This window comes from Megalobrama amblycephala, linkage group LG13, assembly GCF_018812025.1.
Source record: "Megalobrama amblycephala isolate DHTTF-2021 linkage group LG13, ASM1881202v1, whole genome shotgun sequence".
Lineage (NCBI taxonomy): Eukaryota > Metazoa > Chordata > Actinopteri > Cypriniformes > Xenocyprididae > Megalobrama > Megalobrama amblycephala.
Window position 1 is genome coordinate 33,610,758 of NC_063056.1, and position 19,631 is coordinate 33,630,388.

Sequence of the window (19,631 nt, forward strand, 5' to 3'; positions counted from 1 at the left end):
TTGCACATAGCTCTTTTGTGGTCCAGAAAGAATATGACACGGGGTATAAAGAATAACAGAATTTTTCATTTTGGGTAAACTAACCCAAAAACAAGCTGATGTGACAGACTAAATGAGTTCATGTGACAAGCAAAATGAGGTCATGTGACAGAAATGTGGCATAGCCTACTACTGTTTGAAATGTTTAGTTCAGTGAGTGGAGAAATCATCTCAGAATATCCATTAGTCTCAGAACAGCTATTTTGTGTTTTTATCAAATGTTATGTTAAAATGCCTGAAATCATGTCAACAAGTCATGAAAAAGATGAAAAACTGAAAAATCGCAACATGTAGATCAGCAATACTCAACCAAACTTCCAAGGGGGCCTCAAGATGATGTAGATAATTTACACAAATACAAGACAAAATAAGCATCAAAATAATCTAAAACAACTAAAAATCAAGATATTTGACAAACTTTAGAACTAAACTATGTGTAAATAGCAATAAGATGCTATTTCTACTAAGTGAAGATAGCATATTTTCTTAGCAATAGATGCTATTTACACTAAGTGAAAATAGTGATATATTGTATTTACACTAAGTGACAATAGCAGAATTTTCTTAGCGATATGCTATTTACACTAATTGAAAATAAAAATAAATGCCTTTCCGATCTGATATGTGATGGGAAAAGGAAGAAGAGTGAGTTCGGCAAAAGGTGGGTTCGAACACGCCATGCCACTGCAGATACTGTGTAGTGCGCATCTTTTTGAATCTTGTGTGGCCCAACCAGACATTGGTGGGCGGAGTTAGTGTAAATAGTCTTTGCCAACAAGACAGGCTTTTTACACTTAGTGCAAATAGACACTCCGATTAAGATATTCTAGTTATGTCAAGCTTTCAAATGTTACAAACTGAATAAAAAATATTTTAAAAAATCTTTCTTTAATCCTCATCCAGTAAATCATGGACAATGATGGGTCAGAAAGGTTGAGAATCACTGTTCTAGATCAGGGGTCACACTGGAAAGGTTGAGTGCATTGCATTGTGGGATGCACTATTTCATGCAATATATACTGTAAATTTGGGCAATATAGTATGTCAGTGTGCTATTCTGAACATAATTCAAGTATGTTTTCTGCTATTTTTACAGGTGGACAGGACAGAGGTGATTCGGAGTTGTATAAACCCCACATTTTCTAAGGTCTTCACCCTGGACTTTTACTTCGAAGAGGTTCAGCGACTACGTTACGAGCTCTACGACATCAGCAGCAGTCATAATGGCATGAGAGAGGCGGACTGCCTGGGAGCCATTGAGTGCACACTGGGCCAAGTGAGCGACCACCTGTATCTTACAATATGCATAGAAATTCTAACAGGTTATGTGTGTATGTAATTTTCATTTTACAACAGGATCTCTATGTTATCATTGATTGCACACAGTCGGGGAAGAGTAGGGCCGGCACTGTGCCCAAATCAGATGAAGCCTCCTAATTAAATAATCACACCAACAACCGTTAAGAGCATTTCCGGACATTTTACGGCTGATTGAATTGTGAAACGTGAGATGTCTGTGTAACCGACTCAGTGTGGGGGGAATGCCAGCCCAGATGGGCCATGCTACTCTCTTATCTGCAGTTTGAGCAAATGGAAAACCAGACACATGATCTTTCGACAGATGGTTGAGATTTGCAGTTTCTCAGTAAAGAATTTGCTAGAAGCTTATAATGTATAACGGACGCCAACGTTCGTTTTGTTCAATATTCATGTGTTTATCTTTTTGCATCAAAGCCACTTTCTAGGTCTGGTTTTCTCTCCGGGGAGCTGGGTTGTTTGTTTTAGTTCAGTCTGTTTTGGTTGGAGGGGGAAGAGGAGAGGATAATTGTTGAAATGATCTGCGTTTAATAAAGGGAGAGAGCGAGGTGTTGACGCTCACTCGAACAGAGTTTCTACGGGATTTAAAACCAAAAACACTCCATCCTATTTATAAATATTTAACAACTAATAATGAAGCATTTATCTGGAGTGGATAAGACTTCTTGGTGTAATTATGAACTAAGCTTACATGCCAAATTCTCCCCGAGGTGTTGTTATGTGCTGCGCTTTGTGTTTTTTGTGTGTGTTCTGTCCATTAAAAGCATGCAGCATCAAAACAAGGCAGCCTCCAACCAACTTAAAATGTCTTATTTCTCTCCAAATAGATCATCTCCCAGAGAAAATTCACCAAAGCCCTGCTTAAACAGGGCAACACAGTTGGGAAATCGTCTATTACGGTGAGCACTTTCCCAAATTTATCGGGTTGCTTTCTCTCACGCTCTACTTATGCAAACATCCAGCAGTGCACAACACCAGCAAATGGCCTTATGCAAGCATTTCATGGTCTGACCTTTAAAAGCTTTGCACTTTATATGACAGAGGTGCTTACAATTATCAATGCCACTACTGAACCCGGGAAAACAGAATAACTTCTCAGTGTACACAAGAACCTTCCGAAACAGTCAGATGCAGTATTGAAAGTAGCCAGAGGAGCTTGTTAATGCAGATTGACAGAACGCAGCAGCAACAGTTGAACATGCAAAGCTCAGTGGGTGAGGGGAGTGAGATCTATAAAACAAATGTCAGTCTTCATGGTTAGCTTCTGATTCAGTTTTCTCTTCTGCTGAAAACAATTCATCATTCTCAATCTCTCCAGATCACAGCTGAGGAGCTGACAGGAAATAACGATTATGTCGAACTCTCATTCAGTGCGAGGAAGCTGGATGATAAGGTAGGAAGACCTCCTGTGTATATGTTTATGAAGAATATAAAATGATCTTATATAACAACAAGCATCTGTTTTGTCTGCATATGGTTTTGGGCATTATGATGCTTTTTAAGGGGTCATATAAATATTTCTCTGAGATCCACTTAATGGCATTCAAGAGTTAGGGGTCAGTACAATTTATTTATTTATTATTATTATTTTTTTATGGACATTAATGCTGTTTATTCAGCAAGGATGCATTGAATTGATAGACAGTGACATTAAAGTACATTTATAATGTTTTCTATTTCAAATAAATGTTCTTTTAACCTTTCTGTTCATTAAAAAATCCTGGAAAAAAAGCAGCACAACTATTTTCAACATTGAAAATAATAAGAAATGTTTCTTCGGAACCAAATATCATTAGATTACATATTTACATATCAGAATGGTTTCTGAAGGATGATGTGGCACTGAAGACTGGAGTAATGGCTGCTGAAAATTCAGCTCCATCACATATAAATTACATCTTAAAATATATTCAATATTTCACAATATTAATGTTCTACAGTACTTGTGATCAAATAAATGCAGCCTTGGGGAGCATTAGAGATTTCTTTCAAAAGATAGTCCAGTTTTTGCAGTTGAGCAGTTTTCTGTTCTCTTGCATTAAGAATTGTGCTATCAGGTGTCAAATATAGTTTATCTCTCCCATCCTTCAAAAACAGCCTCTTGGCAAAGTCTGCATTACGTTGTGAGAGGATCAACATAGGAATATGAAAGGAGCTGCTCAAACTGTTGAGATCAGAGAGAAATTATCAGGGATGCTGTTAAAAACAAACTTCAGTCTTGATGAGTCCTCATACTTGAAAATGCGGTCAGACAGTTGAGAAAGAAAAAGGCAGAGACCAAGAGAGAGAAAGTAATAGAGAGAGTATGCTGTTCCTTTTGGAGACACAATCAACTCTTGGCAGCAGGGTAATTACATGGGACTAAAATTAATAAGAAGGATTAATACAAGCATAACAATGATCCACAGGAGTGTCTCAGTTTCACACAGAGCATCTCATACTGCTGCTTGACAAGACGTCAAATAGTAGAACAGGAAAGCCTCCTTTAAATCACTTTTCATTTAAGAGCCCCTTAGTCATAATCCTTCAGAGAAAATCATATCCTCTGCATCTGAGTTATTAAAACTTTGATTAAGCTTCTGGACTGGTGGAGAGATCAGAGACCCAGGCTGTCAAGATTTTCTGAAAACTTTTTGATATTGTTGCTATTTCATTTTCCAGTTTTTAACTTTGTCTGAATTACTACAAGCATTTAGGAGAGCGTTACTGTTGTAGACGACATCTTTGAACGATAAGCTGTGAGTGATCTGTTTTGACTCTTCTGTGCATGTGGCTCTTTTTATGTGTTAAAGTTGTTCAGAAAGATCTGAAAGTCCTGAAAATGGCTTCTGGTAATTCAGTGTAGTTTTGATCATTCAGCATACCTGCCCCTGTCCTCTGAGGAAAAGTGTTTTATAAGCCTAATTAGCTGAGGAAAATCTGCAACTGTGGGAAACTTAAAGAAATGCATACTAGTATCTTATTGTCAGCAGATAATAAGTTATGCAGTTTAAAGATGTATTCATTAGGTAGATATACATGCGCATATATATATATATATATATATATATATATATATATATATATATATATATATATATATATATACAGTGGCATGAAAAAGTATGTGAACCACTTGCAGACTTGCAGAATCTGTGAAAATGTGAATAATTTTAATAAAATAAGTGAGATCATACAAAATGCATGTTATTTTTTATTTAGTACTGTCCTGAGTAAGATATTTTACATAAAAGATGTTTACATTTAGTTCACAAGACAAAACAATAGCTGAATTTATTAAAATAACCCCATTCAAAAGTTTGTGAACCATAGATTCTCAATACTGTGTGTGGTTACCTGATGATGCATTAAGAGCCGGGGGGTGAAAACTTTTGAACAGGATGAAGATTTTTCAATTATTACAATTTTTCTTATATCATTGTTTTTCATTTAGTACTGCCCTTCGGAAGCAACAGAAGATTGCAAGTATGTTTCCCGGAAGAAACATTTAATACAATTTACCTTGATATTTAAATTCAAAAGTTTTCGCCCCCGGCTCTTAATGCGTCTTGTTTCCTTCTGGAGCATCAGTGAATGTTTGAACCTTTTTTAATAGTTGAGTTTGAGTCCCTCAATTGTCCTCAGTATGAAAAGACGGATATCAAAATCATACAGTCACTGCTGGAAAGGGTTCAAATATGCAAAAAATCCTTGAAAACTGAAGAATCTGCAAGACCTGGAGGAATTTTCTGAAGAACAGAGCTCAGTTTAAGTGCTCAGGACAAACAAGGGACTCATGAACAACCATCACAAAACAAAAAAACAGTCGTAGATCATCAGGTAACCACACACAGTATTGAGAATCAATGGTTCACAAACTTTTGAATGGGGCCATTTCAATAAATTCAGCTATTGTTTTGTCTCGTGAACTAAACGCAAACATCTTTTATGTAAAATATCTTACTCAGGACAGTACTAAACAAAAAATAACATGCATTTTGTATGATCTCACTTATTTTATTAAAAGTATTCACATTTTCACAGATTCTGCAAGTGGTTCACATACTTTTTCATGCCACTATATATATATATATATATATATATATATATATATATATATTAAAATGTACACTGTAAAAAGGAATTGTTGGTTTAACTTTAAAAAGTAGGTTACCTGGTTGCCTTAAAATTTTGAGTTCATTGAAATTCAAAATTTGAGTTAATACAATAAAGGCGATTGGTTTAATCAACAGAAACTCAAAATATTATGTCATCTGAACCACATTAATTAGTTATTAATAAGTTATTTGACAAAAGAAAAAATGTTGTGTTAACAAATCATGAAAATAATTTTTTAGTGTAAAGTAAAGTGTATAAATGCTGAGATCAACATTAGCAAAGATTAATATGCTGTAGAAATATTGTGTTAAGTTTCATGTTAACTAATGAAATAAATTTTCATTTATTTTAATTAATTTACTTATACACACAAGTATTATCCAGTTAATTTACTGTAGGTCAATTGAGTTTGATTATATATTATGTAAGGAATAAAATCATTATTCAGACATATTTGATAGCTTTTTTTTTTTTTACATTGCAGAGGCAACATTATTCAATCTTTTTGGTGCATGGTCAAATAATATAAGAGATTCATCTCTGAAAAACATTTTTTAAATAAATAAACTAGGCAACAGGACACATTTGATTGCATTTATTATGTAATTTTAGTAAAATTACTATCTTGACCTATAATATATGGTCCTGTAACATCCATCCCCCTCAATATTTGGCTCCTAGCAAGTGAGGAGACCCCTAAGCAGACAGATAGCAGCAGAGGTGGGATGGGAACAGTGTTGCACAGGGAGCTGCTCAGAAAAAGTCACCAGCAAGGACACAATTAGTTTTCAATGACAGTAGCGGGCAGAATTTAGAGCAGGTGCAATCCCAGGAAAGAGCAGTGGAGTGCATGTCAACAGTATTGTTAAAGCAGTGAGTAAACAGATGTTATAAAGACAGTTTGTTGCTAAAACATTATGTTTTATGTAGTGACGATGCTGATGGGTCAAATAAATGCATAATAGATGCATAACACATATAGAATATAAACGGGTAACTCTTTGTATCGATAGTCCACTTCAGACATTCTACTAACTATAAGTAACTTTGCAACTACATGTCAAATAGCAGTCATTAGAGTATTAGTAGACTGTCTGCTTAATATCTGCTAACACTTTATTTTGATGCTTCCACAACATACATTCTACTGACTAAGTAACTTTGCAAGTACATGTCAATCTAATGTCTATAGCTCATTTACATGTCTATAGCTCATTTTTTGATGCTATCAGATGATCTCTGTGCTTCTGTTATTCCATCAGGATTTTTTCAGCAAGTCGGATCCATTTTTAGAGATCTACAGGGTAAATGATGACAACACTCAGCAGCTAGTGCACAGAACAGAGGTAGGACAACAATTTCTCTCAAAGATCTCCCTGTGATAGTGCTTTACCAACACTGAATTGCTTGCCCCCCCTCTGAGCACAGACCGTCATGAATAACCTCAACCCCGTGTGGAACACCTTCAAGACATCCCTTAACTCGCTCTGTAGTGGAGACCATGAAAGAATACTGAAGGTAAATTATGATTTATTAACACTTGCTGTAGGAGATGAATGTGTACTTGTGTGTATTTGACTGACACTAACAAATAAATATATGGATCCATTTTAATTTAGTTTTACATTTGCATTTACATTAGCATTTGCAATTCTTTTTCCTGGCAGACGGCAGCTAGAAGCTAGAAGTACATGTATTGTGTTCGTAATTTGATGTAGCTGCTCTTGGGGAAAAATTGTCTGCTTTTTTACCCTCCAATAACTCTACTACACTTTGATTGAAAAGCACTTCAGCACTTTGAGAAAAGTTGTTTTATTATTGAATTAATACATTTCAGTGCTCAGATTTCCAGTGTATTTTGATGTAGCTTGAGGAATATATATCTGTCTTTGTGTGTGTGTGTGTGTGTGTGTGTGTGTGTGTGTGTGTGAGATGCTGTTGCATACTGTCTGCCTTTTGCTGTAGATATGTATATATTCTGCTTTAAGTGTTATCCTCACAGTCTGACGCACCCAACAACTGTATATAATATATTTTTTTTTGTCTTAAAAAGGAATTTATGGCATCAACATGATGACTATGGATAAAATGTGACCATATTAACCGTACTTTTTTTGTTTGTTTTGGTGCACCAATGTTTAGCATGTTTAATGGACACTTTACTCTTATTGAACAGGAGAGTATAGGATTAAGCTATTGGGAGCAGTTACGTCACTGAGATTGTGAGGTTTTTTCTCTCACAATTCCTACTTTTTGCAATTGTGAGTTTATATCTCTCCCAAATTTATAGCACAATTCTGAGGGGAAAAAGTCAGAACTGTGGGATATAAACTAAAAAAAAAAAAAAAAATTGCAATTCTGATTGTGAGATATAAACTCAGAATTGTGAGAAAACAAGTCTGAATTGTGAGATATAAACTCAAAATGAAGTTTTTTATTCTTTTATTTCACGGTTTCAATAGACTTCTACTGCAGAACTGTAATTTTCTGCCACTAGGTTGACCATATTACTGGTTTAGACAATTACCTGTGCAGAGCTATACGCATTTTATACGCAGACAGATGAGCAGTGCTGATTTCCATACTGTTTTGAAATTCATGTGTTGCTAGACCACCATATGTGTTGAGATCAGATATCTGGCAGGAACTTTCATCAGTCACATGGCCTGATTATTGGCTATCAGGACTATTAGGCTTGGTGAGCATGTTTCAGCAAGGATTCACCAGGAATTCCCATGTGTTTCACTTAAATATGTACATTTGCTAATTTGCCTCCCTCTTTCTGGTCTCTGGCCTTCTCTTGCTTCATTTATTCGTTCGATATTCATCAAAGACTGCTTGATTTAATTGGGAAAGGAATTACTCAGGGAAAGTTTTAGCTGAACATGTGTTCAAGCACACTAATTTAATATTAAAAGTAGTAATTTCCCACAGGAATCTAAATTAAAGTACCTCCTGTTGAATTATTATAATTATGATAATAAATATGCCTGCTATAAATACTATTAATACAAAAAATGTAATGTGTTTTTGCTAATTTTTATATGAATGATGCTGTAATGATGTTTTATAATGTAACTTGTCTACATTTTTACATTATAGAAATGTTATTATGCTTCTATGTATTTGATTCAATTTAATATATAAATAAATTAAATATATAAGGTTTTTGTTTCAAAATGTCCTTAAAATCCAGTAATTCACAAAACATTATTATCCACACAAACCATGTTTATCCTCACTGCTCAAGTTGCAAAAATACTCCTATAGTTAATTCATTGATTAATTTGTCAGTAGTAAAAACAGGTTCTGCTAGATTTTTAGATATGCTGATTTGGTGCTCAAGAAACATTTCGTATTATTATGGCAGTTGAAAACAGTTGTGCTGCTTAATATTTTTGATATAGAATCTTTTTTTTAGCAATGTAAAAGTCTTTACTGTCACTTTTGATCTATTTAATTCATCCTTGTAGAATAATACGTTTATTCAACAAGGAGGCATTAAATAGATCAAAACAAAACGGAATTTGTAGTGTACTTTAAAGCGCACTGAAGTCTTAGAGTCAGTGTACTTCATTAACTGTGTCCATTTAACAATAAGATGCTTTGGGCCCTCTATAAAGATCTCTTAAGGGCACCTGTGCGCCTCGCTTCCTGTTTATAGTACATCAGCATAGGCTGCATGTGGCCTCCCTTCTGCCCACTCATGACTGAACAGAACACAGACCTTATTTCAGCAAACGGCTCAGGCTCATTTAATGCCAGCCGTCCTCCATGCCATCTGCAAAATCACTCACGGACATAACCCAGCTCACAGCTGGAGCTCACCCCATTCCCAGACCTGCCCTTTATGAGTCCATTAGAGCGCTGCCGTCTCACCACTCCGAGCAACAACACTTAGTGTGGGAAACGTGTCTTCCTTTTAGAACTTCTGCTGAACACTTAAGGGGTACCATGTGGTTAATTCGTAATGGCTGTGATTGATTGGATCTTGCCGATATTTGACAGGACTTATTATGACTCCAGTGAAGCGTATTTTTTGTGGGCTAATGAAATATTTAGCATTTTGATTTCATTTTTCTTGTTGTGTACACTGATATCTCATTCTGTCAAACAGAGTAACAGTCAATTAAAATGATGAACCAGACACTTTGACAGAGATCTCTAATGAACATTACACTCCCAGTCTTTACCGGGTGCTTAACATGACTGTTGGTACATCAGTTGTTTGGTTCTTAATGTGGTTCAGAGATCCAGTAAACATAAAACGTCAGCAAACTCAGAGAGGAACCAAGACACAAGAGTATATTGCTTGTATGTCTCCTCTTGCTGACAGCTGAATGGTTGTCCATTAGTTGTCATTTTCTGAACGTGCTTACTATATAGCATACACTACCAAGATTCAAGAGTCAGTAAGGCATTTATTCAGCAAGCATGCATTAAATTGATCAAAAGTCAGAGTAAAGATGCTTATGATTTCAATGAAATGCTATTCTTTTGAAATGTCCATGCATTCGTCAAATATGCATGCGGCTTCCACAAAAATATGAAGCAGCACAACCGTTTTCAACAATGAAAACTTGAAAAATAAATAAATCAGCATATTAGTATGATTTCTGAAGGATAATGTGACACTGAAGACTAAAGTAATGTCTGCTGAAAATTCGGCTTTGTCATGACAGGAATACTTTTAAAGGATTAGTTCACTTTTAAATAAACTTTTCCTGATAATTTACTCACCCCCATGTCATCCAAGATGTCCATGTCTTTCTTTCTTCAGTCGAAAAGAAATTAAAGTTTTTGATGAAAGCATTCCAGGATTTTTTTTCCATATAGTTGACTTCAATGGGCACCAAACAGTTGAAGGTCAAAATTAGTTTCAGTGCAGCTTCAAATTGTTCTACACGATCCCAGACGAGAAATAATGGTCTTATCTAGAGAAACAATCACTCATTTTCTAAAAAAAAAAAAAATGATACATTTTAACCAGAAATGCTCATCTTGAACTAGCTCTCTTCTGATTGTTTCTCTAGATAAGACCATTATTTCCTGTCTGGGATCGTGTAGAACAATTTGAAGCTGCACAGAAACTAATTTTGACCTTCAACTGTTTGGTGCCCATTGAAGTCAACTATGTGGGAAAAAATCCTGGAATGCTTTCATCAAAAACTTTAATTTCTTTTCGACTGAAGAAAGAAAGACATGGACAACTTGGATGACATGGGGGTGAGTAAATTATCAGGAAAAGTTTATTTAAAAGTGAACTAATCCTTTAATTTAGTGTAATAGAAAACAGTTATTTGAAATTTTAGTAATATTTTGACTGAAAATGATTTCTCTGCATGCAAATATGGCATTTCTTGGTTTGACAAATTTAGCATTTATTCAAAAATGTATAGTTATTATGCATTTTTAGAAATATAAAGCATAGAGTTATTTATGAATATACTGTGAATATCACAACTGAAATGTTTTACCATTAGTTGTCCTCTCATATCTTACTGCTTAATTTTACAGTTCAGTTTTTGTCCCCAAAATGTTTTGCAAATTACAGTATTATGAAGTATGCTCTTTCAAAAATTCAGATAAATACAGCATGTTATAGCATCAAAACTCATTCACAAAGTTGGCTTCAATGGTTTAGCAATGAAGATATTTTTTGATGATTTAAAAATATTCTTTACTTAAAAGCTGAAGTAATTTCTCTGCCACTAATGACACCAAACAGAATTGCAAACATATATATTTACATACAAATACTCCTGCCTCCGACTAACTGCATTAGTCTAATGTTGCTGTGTCAAGCTGGTCGGATGGCTACAATTGGCTGTTATAATTGTCTCATTGCTGGGATAAAAGAATATACATTAAAGGGGCTATATGTAAGAATTTTCACAAATGAATCGCTATTTATTGCCAATGTGTGAATAGCTTGTAGCGAAAACAAGACCTTCTCCAACTTCCTAGGTTGTCTATGAAAGCCTGTAGACTGATTTTTATGTGAAGGACTCTGGTCGTTTTTGCCAGGAAAATCAAAAGGATGTGATGGTTACCTGCACTCACTAGAGCGATTCTGTAGGCTACTGTAATGTCGTGTCATGCAAATAAAGGGGATTCTTTTAAACTATAGTCTCACATAACCAGATATATATAGTCTATTGTTTTAAATATACTTAATCAAACTATCATAACAGCGTAATTTTAATTACCTCATCTGTCCACATGATGCCGGTGAATTGCAGAGCTTGTACAAATATATCCACATCAGTATGATCAGATGCTTTCTTAACTGCTGCTTTCTCACCAGTCATTTTTGTTGTGTCGCATAATACATATTTACATATTCATTTAAATGTCGCTCTCGGCAGGGTGGGCGGCGTCGGGATGTTTGTTAACAGTATATTGAAGCAAATGTATTTCCAACTTCTTTTTACCTCTAAGTAAAGAATGAAAAAGAACTTCGCTGTAAATATATTTGGGCATTGCATCAGGTTCAGTCTCTTGAACGTTACGTGTGCACGAGCAGTAACTTGCTGCCTTCAGTTCACTTAACAGCCACCGGTGTCGCTAATAACACAGGTTTCTGAATTCTACATATACAATAGCTCCTTTAACATTAAAAATTTAGGTTTAGTATCTGTGCTTGTCCAACTGCTTTCCGTCTTGCATCATAAAATTATGATAATGTGCTAACCGAATTGCTCAAGCTGAGTCCCGTGTGAATGAAAAGCACCCACACTATGTTCTGGTTTTATCTTTTACAGCAACATTATATAAGTCAACCCTATGTTGTCCTGAATATTGCAGAAAACCATGAAACTTTAATTAATTTGTCATGTCACTTTATGTTTAATGCATGGATGCATGGGGCTCCAGATCTGTATGCTGTGTGTTCGGGTTCCAGACATATCTGGTGTTCAGCACTCTCTGTGGACCGTATGTAGGCAACTACACAGTGGGTTCAACAAGAGTAGATGGTGTACACATCCATCAGAATATCATTTATTTCTGCTCCAGAGGAATGCTGAAAAAAGAAATAGTATCCAAACTAGAGGCCTGTAGAGGAAACAAATATATGTATGTATGTGAGGGGGACGGGAGTGTGAAGAGACATGAAAAAAAGAACTGGAAAAAAGCAGAAGCGTAAGAGAAGTTAAATCATGCAAGAACAACATACCACTGGACAAATATGATATTTTTGTATTTAATTTATTATCTGGAATTTAAATGAAATCGATTTCAAGGATTAAGATCATGATATGGGACTTTAAATGCCTTATTAATATCTATTGTTTACTTTACTCATTTTTTTGCCTGTTGTGTTCTTTCCTTAACATCCAGTGTACAGTGTGGGACTGGGACTCGAATGGAAAGCACGATTTTATAGGGGAGTTTCAAGCTACGTTCAGAGAGATGCGATCAGCGATGGATGGAAGACAGGTAACTTTTTAAACTTGTTATAAAAAAAATGCTGCAATTTATTTTAGCACTTTCACATCCACCACACAGAGACCATCATCTACAAACCAAGCAGCTTTTTAAATCCAACTGGCTTTATTTGAAACAGAATGATGAGTAGGAACTAGCTTGGTTCAAAGAGTAATCAGCAAAAGTGAAAGATGAAAGTGAAATGAGGTTACAAGAGGAGATCTTCATGTGGGTCACATTCAGTTTAGTTTCTTCTGTACTTTAACAGATTCTGTAGAGAATTACCTCAAGTAATTATCTCAACTGAACTGCTGTATAGATAGATAGATAGATAGATAGACAGAGAGACAGACTGACTTTGAAACCAATTTTTTTAAAAGAAGGACCTGACATACACCATAACAAACAATTCATCTCAACATGACAGGCTGCAAATGAACAATGTGCTCTAATGGAATTTTCAGTGGAATAATTGCATAATTAGAATAATTTTAAACCTTAATGACAACTAATGGAATGACTTTGAAATGCTGTTCTGTAAGTCTGTTGCAAAACAGCATGTTGTTTTACACTTTAAAAGCATAATATGTAAGATTTTTAGATTTAAAATATCAAAAAACACTAGAACAATGTTATATATTTTGTTGACTTGTGTACTTACATTATCCCAAAGGTTTCCAAAAATGTTTAAATCCAGAGAAATCAGCTATTTTAACCAGTGTAATGGACAGTGTCATTGTGTCGCCTGTCATATCCACGTTAGCCTCTATTTCTATTTCGAAGAAAGCATGGAATCACCAAAGATACTTTAATATATTATGTGTTTTATTAGACAGGTGAGCAACTGTTTGGATACATTTATCAACAGAAAACGAATCATTAGCTCATCATATAGCTCAACACGGTTACTCATTGTTTGAATTACTTGTTTTGTTGATTTACCACTATTTTATCACAACACTATTTTGTCAAGTGGCTAACATTGCATAATCAGAGAGAGCTTTCTCCATCATACAATATATTTTATAATCAATTGCTTGTCATTTAGCCACACAAGTCATCCAGCTTTTATTTAAAGGTGCCCTCGAATGAAAAATTGAATTTATCTTGGCATAGTTAAATAACAAGAGTTCAGTACATGGAAATGACTGTTTCCTCCTTCTTATATAAATCTCATTTGTTTAAAAGACCTCCGAAGAACAGGCGAATCTCAACATAACACCGACTGTTACGAAACAGTCGGGGTTTACGCCCCCAATATTTGCATATGCCAGCCCACATTCCCAACATTATCATTATGAAAGGCATTAGACAAGGGCAGAACGTCTGGATGTGCACAGCTGAATCATCAGACTAGGTAAGCAAGCAAGAACAACAGCGAAAAATGGCAGATGGAGCAATAATAACTGACATGATCCATGATATCATGATATTTTTAGTGATATTTGTAAATGTTTTGTTAGCATGTTGCTAATGTACTGTTAAATGTGGTTAAAGTTACCATCGTTTCTTACTGTATTCATGGAGACAAGAGCCGTCGCTATTTTCTTTTTTAAACACTTGCAGTCTGTATAATTCATAAACACAACTTCATTCTTTATAAATCTCTCCAACAGTGTGTAATGTTAGCTTTAGCCACGCAGCATAGCCTCAAACTCATTCAGAATCAATGTAAACAATCTAACAGTATACAATACTCACATAATCCGACGCATGCATACAGCATGCATGACGAACACTTTGTAAAGATCCATTTAAGGGTTACATTAGCTGTGTAAACTTTGTTAAGACACTGTTCAAGGCAAGCGCGAGCTCTGTGGGCGGAGAGCACGGGATTTAAAGGGGCCGCAGCATAAATCGGTGCGTTTATAATGATGCCCCAAAATAGGCAGTTAAAAAAATTAATTAAAAAAAATCTATGGGGTATTTTGAGCTGAAACTTCACAGACACATTCAGGGGACACCTTAGACTTATATTACATCTTTTAAAAACATAATCTAGGGCACCTTTAAATATGATATTCTAATATCGATCTAGATTACTGCAAAGTGCAACAAGTCATACCAGCTACCGATATGTATTTTAACCATTTAAAACAGTGCTGCATTACCCCACCCTTGCAACGAAAGAGCTGACTGCAGCATAAGCATAATAAAAGCTGGACTCGAGACTGGTGTGTTGCGCAGGTATCTCTCATTAGCGTTCGCTCTAGCCAACTCATTCCGCTCCCGCTCTCGGCTCGCCCTGCTTCATGCTACAGTAATGTTAATAAAACTTTAATACATTAGCTCATCCATGAACATGATTTCTGCCTGAGTCCGTCGAATTCCTTTCCATCGGCAGTGTTAATTTTGACAGCAAATTTTGATTTAGTTTTAGTCGTAGTCTTTTGACTAAAATGCCATTTAGTTTTAGTCATATTTTAGTCATCGGAAATTGTTTTAGTTTTAGTCTAGTTTTAGTCAACTAAATCTACAGTAGATTTAATCGACTAAAATCTAATTTAGTTCAATTGTAATGCATTAAGCATTTCTCTATCAATACACAGATCCTACAAACTGATATAGGTACATCTGATATTCCCCAAACTGTTTATGTTCACCCAACTGTACTTTGCTCGCCAAAGCGGACGGTTTTTGACTGTTCAAGTGCAAAAACACACGAAAGAGCAAAATTCAGTACTTTTCAGGGATTGACACACTTATCATTGAGGTACTATTATAGTTTTCATTTAAAATTTTTTATTAGATTAGATTTTTGTTTTGTTTTTCCGCTTTCATTGTAATTTTAGTTAAACGTTTTTGTAATTTTTGGGGTTTATGTCTTTAGTTTTTGCTTTTAAATGTCTATAAGTTTTTATTTCTGTTCATTTTAATACTTCAGGTTAAGCTAAAGCTTAGAAACTAGATGAAATAAAATTTTAAGTTTACATTTTTATATATTTATTTTTTTATTTCAGTTAATGTTTATTTGAAGTAATGAAGATTTTTTTATGGTTTTAGGTTTAGTTAACTATAATAACCCTTATACTTGTAAAATATATTGAATAACGTGTCAAATAATGTTTCCTTCCTATGACAGAAGATACAGTAGTTTACTATGAATTAAACAGAAATTAAACTAAATACAATTTATTGTGTAAACATAATAACAATAATGACCAGGAAAAAATAATAATTATAAACCATACCGAAATACACCGTGACTCTTACTCTGAAATGTCTGCAGTATGCACTGTAGCAGGTTTCTCATGAGGGAGATAGAATATGCATTTCTTACAACCATCTAAAACATACTACCATTTGAACATTGTGTAGTAAACATTGTCATAATTCATCAACATTAGCTTATAAGCAATCGCTTGGTATAAATATGCGCTATTCATTAATTGCTGCGTGAGCCTGTAGAGTGCGCAACAGCGTCGCGTTTCCCGCGGTTAGATCAGCACGTTACACTTCAAATGTGCGCATCTTCCACACAGGACAGCAGTCCTGACTGGATATCTTCCCAAATCGTCCCTCTCTTTCATTTTCGTCTCGTTTTTATTCATAGACGAAAATAAGAGTAAATTTTAGTCATAGTTTTAGTCATTCAAAATGCATTTTTATTTAGTTATCGTCTCGTTTTCGTCCGTGAAAAATGTCGTTGACGAAAATGATGACGAAAATTATTCGTCAACGAAATTAACACTGTCCATCAGCTGTGGAGCTGAAGATGACAACTCCCATGATTCCACTCTGATTCACAGCATCATCAAACTATCCCTTTGTTTTGAATAAGCAACCTTTAGCAGCGAAAATGACATATTGTGCCTTTAAATGTCACATAAACACACAAAAAGCATCACATCAGAGTTCATAGTCCTGCACCTGTTAGATCTCTAAGTGTCCATTAAATCATTCTGCACAACTGTAATTTGGAGTTTGTGCTTTATTGCATTTCAAGACCACTATGCTGTGTAGAAAGTGGAAGCAAACTAGATAAAGGCCATTTTTAAGGTTGGAAATTCACACAAAAAGAAATGCATCCTCTTTAATAATCAATAATGAGGATGTTTTTCTGTGTAAGGTGTCAAAGTGTGCTTGCGCATCCCTGTTAAACAGTCTACAATGTGCAACTTGTTCTAAACATGGCTCCACGATTAACAATTGCTGCCAAAGACTTTATTAAGGCCGCATCTCTTTCTGATTTTGAAAACAATAATCCATTGTCTTTTAAGCTGTCAGTTAATTGTAACTCTGCTAAAATGCACAGCTACAGCTGGATGACACCTCGTTCTCTTGTGAAGTCCCGAACGCTCTGGGCTGGTATCTCAATACCGCAGGCATCAATACCAGACTCTGCTAATTATTTTATAACATCGCTTCCAGGCTTGACATCATTCCTCATTATTATAACTAAAATTGTTGTTTTCTGAGTCTATTGTCTACTGGAGCACTTGTTTTGGTGCTCCAATGGGAAGCGATTATGCACCATCTCACACATTCTAATGAAGCTATTTCATTGTCCAGGTTGTTTTTATCACCCACTCCAATCCGTAGTGATGGAAAGCTAATGTCTTTTTTTGTTTTTGTTTTGAAACAATGACAGGTCCAGTGGGAATGCATAAACCCCAAATATAAAGTCAAGAAGAAGAATTACAAGAACTCTGGGATTGTCATTCTGAATCAGTGCAAGGTAATATTTTCATCATAAAACGATGCTCTCTAAAGGACATCTGGACCTTGTCTCCTCCCCGTAGGCCCTGTATTTCAAAAAGTGGCAGTGTCACACTGTCAGCAGAGGCGTTGATGGTTACAGTAGATGGAGGTGGGAACTTCACACAGCTAGAAGTCATTCCATCCGGCTAAAGTGTGAGATCCCAGCTCTGTAAATGGCCACTGAATTTGATCATAGTTGGCATAAATTAGAAGTGACGAGAAGATGATAGCAGCATGAAAGCGCTTGAATTCATGATAACCTGTCCTTTTGTATCCACAGATAATTAAGATGCATTCCTTTCTGGACTACATCATGGGAGGTTGCCAAATACAGTTTACAGTAAGTACAGGCGGATACCACTCGTGTTTTCTTAGTTAATTTATCTGTGTTTATATCAATAAAACTAATAATCCATTATCATTTGTTTTCTCTGACATTAACATAGCTGCCAGCTTTGTTTAATGAATTATGTTATTATTAGTCAGAGCACTCATGATTTATTATTCATTACCATGTACATACTAATGGGAACAGGGGAAACAAAGTGTCATTGTAAATCAGTTCAGTTTTTGCATAATTTATAAAATAATAATTGTCTCACCTGCTTACAGCACTATTATTTTCACATGACACGTTTGTGTGCACTGTAGTGTTTCATTATTTTTTATTATCTGTCACTATAAGATCTTTCTGAATTGTTGTCATGTAAGGTCTCCTGAAAGGTTTTATAATTAGTTTCAATTAAAATGCTCTCTGGTTGTTTTTGTTTTATGAATTTATATAACATGCAGTTTTAAATAAGTGTTGATATTTCTCTAGAATGCATAATGGTAGACCTCCAGTTTTTTACAAAACTTTTCTGCTAAAATTGAAAATTTTGTTACTAAGGAGAGGGATCTTACTTTCAGGGATAGGGTTAATTAAATGTTGGTTCAGGCACTTTAGATGAATGCTCTAAAATCCACTGGGGTTCACTGGTTGAAAAATAGAATAATCGTGGACTGTACTTCAACCTGTGAACTTACTACTTTGATTAAAAAAATTATAATTGACAAAAGCACCAACCTTTAATTAATTGTTTGAATCATTGAATTATATGATTATGTCAACATAAATTTGTGACAAATGTAGTTAAATTCGATTGAATGAATAAAACAACAGTTTTTGGGTTGTAATAGAGACTACTTAGGCTCTATTATAGGCTAGATATAAGCTATACACTATAGGCATTTCTCCTTGATTTGGACTGTTATATGGTCCATTTTTGTTTTATTGGTTGTCCTCCTGAAGATGTATGAGAACCATTACTTTAGATGGCATGACCATGAGAAACAGTCAGTCAAGTGTGTCCAAACCTTTGACTTTTGGTGCATTTCTTTCAGTATATTGTTACGACCGCTAGGAGTCAGCCATAACAGAAAGGAAGCGAGTCTCAATACCAGAGAGATATCAAAATCAATACAAAGTTTATTTACAATGAAAATAAGGGTTTCAACGTCAGGGGCAGACACGGCCAAAACAATAAACAAAACAATCTCCTTTTAGAAACTAAATTACCTCTCCAAAAATAAAGAAAACAAAATACAACTTAACTTACCTATCTCCCTTAACCACAAACAAAGTGAAATTAAGATGCAAATAAATTGGCGTCAAACCCCCTACCTCCCTTAAAGTGAAAATAATTTTTACAAGAGTTTTTACAGCAGTATATACAGGGTTTTGGGCAAACAAATCAGATTCGGAATTCAGTTAGCGTAGTCAAACAGGCAGAGATCAAATAAACTGGTGTAACACGGTTCATAGATGTGGGAAGGAGGAGGCGGGAACCGGCGAACGTTCAACAAAAGTTTAATTCAAAATAAACAAAGAACAAAACGAAAGTAATGCCGGCAGACCCTCGCGGACGTCTGCCGGCCACACAAACATAATAAAACATAAAGTCCAGGCCTGGTCCTCTCTCGTCCTTCACTGTAGTCGCTCCTCCTTTTATGCTCCCGGAGCTCCTCCGTGAGGGACTCAAGGCCGGTGCGCCTCCCAGGTGAAGCTC

At 35.3% G+C, this 19,631-nt stretch overlaps 1 protein-coding gene across 2 annotated transcripts in view; it reads left to right on the forward strand.

Moving 5' to 3' along the window:
* Positions 1-19,631, forward strand: part of cpne4a (copine IVa) — a 73,625-nt gene that overhangs the window by 32,846 nt on the left and 21,148 nt on the right. For both annotated transcript variants that reach the window (XM_048152551.1, XM_048152549.1), the window contains 8 exons: positions 1,136-1,315; positions 2,184-2,255; positions 2,675-2,749; positions 6,717-6,800; positions 6,883-6,972; positions 12,796-12,894; positions 17,474-17,560; positions 17,864-17,923. In XM_048152551.1, the coding sequence (XP_048008508.1) occupies positions 1,136-1,315; positions 2,184-2,255; positions 2,675-2,749; positions 6,717-6,800; positions 6,883-6,972; positions 12,796-12,894; positions 17,474-17,560; positions 17,864-17,923 (747 nt within the window). The remainder of the gene's footprint in view (positions 1-1,135; positions 1,316-2,183; positions 2,256-2,674; positions 2,750-6,716; positions 6,801-6,882; positions 6,973-12,795; positions 12,895-17,473; positions 17,561-17,863; positions 17,924-19,631) is intronic.